The following is a 6,464-nucleotide window of genomic DNA, read 5'->3' as shown; positions in this document are numbered from 1 at the left end:
ATGGATAGATCGTCAGTAATTATAGTCTTTATTATTGTTGAATGTCAGGAAAGATGAAAGTGTAAGTAGGCTCACAGTGAGTAGCTTGCTTCAATTTTTCCTCTTTATCTATTTGGATTTGCATCTAGTAATAACTATGAATTTTGCATTGAAATAAATTCTAGATAAGTTTCTATCCTTGGGACTAGAATCTGTAGATAAAATTTTTAACGAAAATTGATCTATATTTAATTATTTTTGGCTTTAGGAATTAAAAGTTATTTGCGAGTTGATTCGACTAGTACAGTATCCGGTTCAAAATGTCTAATTACTTGAAGATGCATCTATTTCAAAGCTTATTGCTACTAAAACTAGGCAATTTGTGACATTTTGCAAACAATATAATTGTTGGCTTGAAATCCACGCAAGTACATCTTACCGATGGTCATATATCTAACACTACGTCTTTGCAGGACAGATGATTTAGAGCCTTAAATTTAAATATTTAATACGATATTTTGAAAAATAAAAAACTCATAGCTGCTTAAATTCTTAAATTATGCAATTACATAAGTGAAGCCATAGAATCTAACTATTTTCATTTAAAGAATAACTCGTTTAAACGGTTTTACATTGCATTTCAGAACGCATTAAAATTATTGATGTTTACTTAAATCATATATTTAAGATATTAAATTGGCAGCCATTGATGATACAAATATCACACGAAATTTAATTTTTATAAGGTACAAAACTTACAATCGTTCGAGATTTAAGGACTTAAAGGCATCATCTGCTATAATTTTTATCTTGTTATTATTTAACTTCCTAAAATTTAATAAATACAATCACTGTTTAATTCTTCTGTAACATACATATCATCTTCATAGCAGTGAATTCAATTGTATTAGAATTGTAACTTGCTGCAGAAATGTACTAAATAGAATTTAAAATAAAACTCTTATCAGAATCCTCATAGATTTTATTCGTTGACAAGAGAATTTTAGTTTAATTTCCGAAATATCATTTATAAATCGGTAATTGAACTACGTAATTCTTTCGAGTAATGTACAATAGATATCCATGGTCTGGTGAAATCAGGTAAAAAGCATCATCTTTAAAAGATTGTGAGGGCGATAAATTCATAACAAATAGCATGATCAATACTAAATATAATGAAGCGATAATCTGGAATAGTATAGAAGTAAGGATAGTTTTAAAGGTATTAGCAGCTCAGTGATCGTATAGCCGGCATATTCTCTTATTCTAAAATAATTAATTTGTACAGGTACTGTTGAAGTACTGTGACTGCTATAGCAACATTTTGTTTATTCGTTAATTAATCATGCAAAATCCATTTATGCTAGAATCTATCCTTATTGAAAAAAGTAATTGTAGTCATAGCTAGAAGTAATATAGTCGTACATGGTAATCAACAATTTTGTAACAAAAAAATGATAGCGGTACATAAAATATCAGGACAGAGACTAATATTGAAAGAGTAGTTCCAATTGATAACAAAATATTTAATAGATTCACTATATTGGCAACGATTAGGGTACGGATATTTTACATTCTTATTTTGTGCTAGTGTAATGTAACTTAGTATTGTGATTGTAGACTGTTAGCCATGTGTAGTATAATGTACGGTAGATATTTATCCTAAGAGATATTTGGTAGCTGTAACTATAGACTGTAGTGGTAGAGACGCTATGCTAGAGTACAGATGACTATATGCAGTAAGCTGTTGAGTTACTAATATAGCTATAGGTAAAAATAGAACTGTAAATCAGATATTAGGATATGGTTAATTCATTATACTTTGGCTGGTATGAATAATGTCTACGTAAGTACCATAGTCGTATCCATATTGGATTAATGATGGTCCGCAGTAGAATAGTCTTACTAAGAATAATTTAACTATGTGTAAAATAAGGTAAAAGGTTGCCATGCGGATTGTAGCTGCGAATGCTACGGAAAGTATAAAAGCATGCAACTTTAGATTACTCTGTTAGCTCATTCTAGAAGTCTTTAGAAGTAGTATTCGGCTAGAGTAGAGCTGTGTAGTTAATCTTTGTATAAGATTCAATAAAAGCCCTTATTTTTCTAAAATTTGGAATTTCGTGATTGGTATATATCACAGCTAGTCTTAAATATGACGAGCACATCTTGCTCTACAGTATTTTGTAGAAATTTTAGTTATTTATTGACCTACATGGTGGTTAAATTTGATAAATGCCATAGGCTCTTGAAGAAAGAGCTGGAAATAGAAGTGATTCTGTTGAAATCCAAATTACTATAAATAAATAGTATTAGAAATGTTTTTCAAGTTTGTTTCCATAAGATTTCATTTTTAGTGATAAAAAGTGTAGTTTAGCTATAAAACATCAAAGAGGACAAAATGCGTACTTACATGCTTTGTAAGGCTGTTAAATTAGCAAAATTTAGTACGGAGCCAGAATAAATTCGGTTATTCGATAAATTTCTGATTTTGAAATATAGCGACCAAGATAAATTACATTAGTAAAGATATGAATTATACTCGTGTACTGCGTGTAGGAAACAAAACTAAGTTATCTTTAAATCCAAATCAACCCTAATCCAACAATTATATTTTTGCCTTCAGATTTTGTTAGATTAATTAATTGGTTAGTATTTACTGTAATTAAATGGATTCTTTCACCTACATTACTGATAACGATGGCATAAATGGAATGTTGTGAATATGTTCAATTCCATTCCAGTTTAAAACTCTAATCAACGATTGATAGGGTTAAGAAGATTATTAAGAACTTAATTTGAAAATAAACACCCAATAAAATACAAAATTTAAAAAAGTACTAAAGTGTAGGGAAAGTATAGGGAACGCACAAGATAAAAGTATCTATAGCTGGAAATTTTTGAAAGATAATTTCTGGGAACTTGTTAACAGCTAATTTCCTAGGTAGAGAATAGTTGCGATTTAATAAATTATCAATCGTAGTTATTTGCATTCGTAGCTGAAATTAAATAATGTTAAAAGATATATTGTTATAATTTTAGTATTTGCGACACAATACGATTTTCGGATAAAAATTATTGACGTGTCATAATCCGTAGTAAGAAAGAACAGTATACTAATAGTCATAAATAATTAACTAGAGTATATGAATGTATACTTGGCAACTAATTCGAACAAATTAAACTTATTTCATCCTGTTTAATTGCAATATATCTTGTAAAATGATGGTAACTATAGAAATACCTAGAAATCAATTTAGAGACTAGACTTATGATTATCAAAATTTACTTAGGCTGATCAATCAGTACAGTGTTTGATTAACTAGTTCACGTGAGTTATACACGAATTTAGGACACGTTCTGACTATTTATTACGAAAATAAAAATTCTATTCTTCATATTCTAGTCTAATCGGAAGGTATCGATGCATTAGCATCTATAGACTCTAAATATAAACGTAAGCCTTGGCTATAACTGATCTATCGTACCAACTTATCAACGAGTTTTGATGTAAGAGCATCGATAGCAAAATAATTATGTTGTTTTTTTACGAACAGAATTCTTCCCTTAAATTCGATGGATGAGATATCTTTCATACGTAAATTGTTACCACTCAGATGCCTAGAACAATAAAATGGTTAATCAACTTAAATAATATAATTTTATTAATAAATACTGAGGAATTGACAAAACATTAAACTTGCAATGTGTCTAATGAAGGCGACATCGAAAAAGCGCTGATAGCTATATGAGATATTTTGTTGTTTTGAAGGGATCTACGAAAAGTAGAGTTGAAAAGTAAATTAAATTTAGTGGGCGTTCAAATCTTCGAAAGCATTAGTTAGTTAAATGCAGTAGTGACATCTAGACAATGCTTATAAAAAATTGGACTTGATAATTTCAGACGGTACTCAAAGTTATAGTAACTACGGCGTGAAAATCCTTTATGGGTTTTGGTAAACAGTCCTTCGTGATATACTGTATATCTAAAGTACGTTTCTAAATACTGACGACTTCCTATAGTATAAGTTATTGGAGATAAATGCGTTACCACTGCTATGCAATAGCTCCTCTGTAGCAGTTCTGCATGACTCTTTTAGAAAGTAGCATGGTGTAGATTTTGTTATTAATGTCTTAAGTTATTATGCACATGTCACGGTACTAGTCACCGTGAAAGCTAAATGGCTAAATTTAGCGGTTAAGATTTATATATGGAGATAACTAATAATAACTTACAGTAAGAACTACGGTAGTTATTATTTTATTACAGTAAATTATGCTGTACGGTAGTAAGAGTTCTCATATGGTAACTAATGTTAATTGATTATGGCGTTATGTCTTGTGACGGTTGCGATAAATATTCTAAAGATATTCAATTATAAAAGATATTATAAATAATTCTGTGTATGGATATACTGTAATCTAATCATCTAGAATCCTTCAATACATGTCTAAGATCATGAATAATTTCTGCATTAATTTAGCTGTCCAATATGAGCTAAATTTCATGAAATGTTATGACTCATACATGATAGAAGCTGCCGAAGGGTATTTAAGCTCGGCAGATGTTGAAGAAAAGAAAAGTTCTACAATTGCTTGACGTAGGAGTAAAGGCGCCTAAATTCTTGCGAGATAGTTAAGGGATACTAGATCCCAGAAACTATAGAATTTAGAGTTTTGTTTTACTTTATCTTTATCACAAAGCTGGTTCGTGATAGTAAAGCACTTAACGAATGGAAATATCGAATTCTAGAGCACTCCAGAAATTACTGAAAGCAACTATTGAAGCAGCTTATAAAGAAACCATTTTTCTAGTTTAGATAGGCGGTAGAATCATAATACTTACAAATTCTTTAGATAAGATAGCCCCAAGAACGATTCGTTATTGATCACTTCTATCTCATTGTTATCAATATTCCTATAATAGTCATATGATTGAAGAATAATTGAAAGAAGAGCTGGCTTATACGGTACTTGCTAGACAGAAACTATAAAACGATAAAGCTGTAAAGTGCCTTGATGAAGTAGAGTGACTCATTTTTTCTTGATCGTTTTACCGAATTACAGTTATGTATCTAGCGATTTTTTGCAGGAGTGTTCAAAACAATTTTGTGATCCAACTTATTAGAATATAGTAAAGCAATTCTCTAAATATATTTTCTTAATACTCGTATGTACATAAAACAATTTAAGTCCTATTTTATTGACTGTTATACCAACAGATAATACTAGCCTGCATGACATGAAGAAACTAGAATACCAGATGTCTAAGACAATGACTAAAATTACAAGCAAACACGATTTGTTTTTAATCATCACTATTTGACTCCGTAATCTGATTGAATACATAGGCATGAAGCGTCTAATTATACGATTTCAGAGTTACACCGTACTCTTCAGAGTAAACATAAAGCAGTACAGCTACTTGAATAAACCTTGGTTTATCGCAATAAATAAGAAATGTCGCAATTTAGTACTCTAAGATGTAGCATACACATAATATCTATACTAATATCTAAGTCATAATTATATGATATCGGAATATTGTAAAACAAAATATTCATAGAAAGCTTACAAGTTTGTTAGTTGATTTAAATTTTTGAATAAACTTGCTTTGATCTTTTTGATACCACAGCCGGCAATGTCTCTAAAATTGTGATACGAATTTTAGTCAATGTTTATCCAATATTTAAAATAAATTTAAAAAAATAGATACTATTACTGTATAAGGCTCACTAAAATTATGAATATGGCAACTAGGTATCCTATCCGAGTATTACTAATTTATTAATCTTGTCGTAAATCTCGAATTAAATAATTTAATTAAGAATGATTTCTTATGCAATAATTATTTTTAAACTGATAAATGATATAATAACAATTTATCGTGATCGAACCTAAACTACTCTATATACTCTATTTAATCTACGTCTAGTTTCGTGACGCTCTTTATAAGGAAACTAACCTATTCCTATATTAGAGAATTGAGTTAAACGATAGGGATTTAGGTTAATCGAATTTTATTTACCACTATCTACAATGTAAATTAGTACCCTTTATTTTTATGATCACAAATAACTACTTGTCATAAAACAAGGAGTATCAAGCTCCGTAACACACTTGGGTTTGGAGACTGGTCACTGAGCAGCTAGACAAATTACATAGCTTATTAATTAATAAAGTTACTAATTAGAGGGCCTACGATTATTTAATGCGTTATATTACTTAATAAATCATGGCGTTATCTACTGGTCGAAGTGGTATTTATGGAATAACAAGTAGATAGTCAATTTAACAGTAAACTATGAACAGAAAGGCCGAACATTCCATTATATAGTTTTGGTTTGTGTACTAAACATTGTAGAAACTCATAGAAATTTTTACACTGTAGTAAATATTTTCCATATGGAAATTATTGATTTGCGGACAGACTTGACATTTCACTTTACAAGTCAGTATCATTATTATCCAACTACTTACATGGA

The 6,464-nt window shown here is 29.8% G+C and overlaps 1 protein-coding gene across 1 annotated transcript in view; it reads right to left on the bottom strand.

Annotated features, from left to right (window-relative positions):
• Positions 1 to 734: 734 nt before the first annotated feature.
• The window catches only part of TRIADDRAFT_62495 (uncharacterized protein), a gene marked incomplete at both ends in the record, with an annotated part of 7,429 nt that continues 1,699 nt past the window's right edge, over positions 735 to 6,464 (bottom strand). Inside the window, 6 exons of the mRNA XM_002118425.1 lie at positions 735 to 807; positions 2,393 to 2,464; positions 2,851 to 2,978; positions 3,468 to 3,600; positions 4,826 to 4,897; positions 5,555 to 5,626. Coding sequence (XP_002118461.1) covers positions 735 to 807; positions 2,393 to 2,464; positions 2,851 to 2,978; positions 3,468 to 3,600; positions 4,826 to 4,897; positions 5,555 to 5,626 — 550 coding nt within the window. The remainder of the gene's footprint in view (positions 808 to 2,392; positions 2,465 to 2,850; positions 2,979 to 3,467; positions 3,601 to 4,825; positions 4,898 to 5,554; positions 5,627 to 6,464) is intronic.

The sequence above is a fragment of the Trichoplax adhaerens genome, genomic scaffold (assembly GCF_000150275.1).
Source record: "Trichoplax adhaerens TRIADscaffold_86 genomic scaffold, whole genome shotgun sequence".
In the NCBI taxonomy this organism is placed as follows: domain Eukaryota; kingdom Metazoa; phylum Placozoa; class Uniplacotomia; order Trichoplacea; family Trichoplacidae; genus Trichoplax; species Trichoplax adhaerens.
Note: the sequence above shows the minus strand (reverse complement) of the source record. Positions and strands in the feature narration are given on the sequence as shown.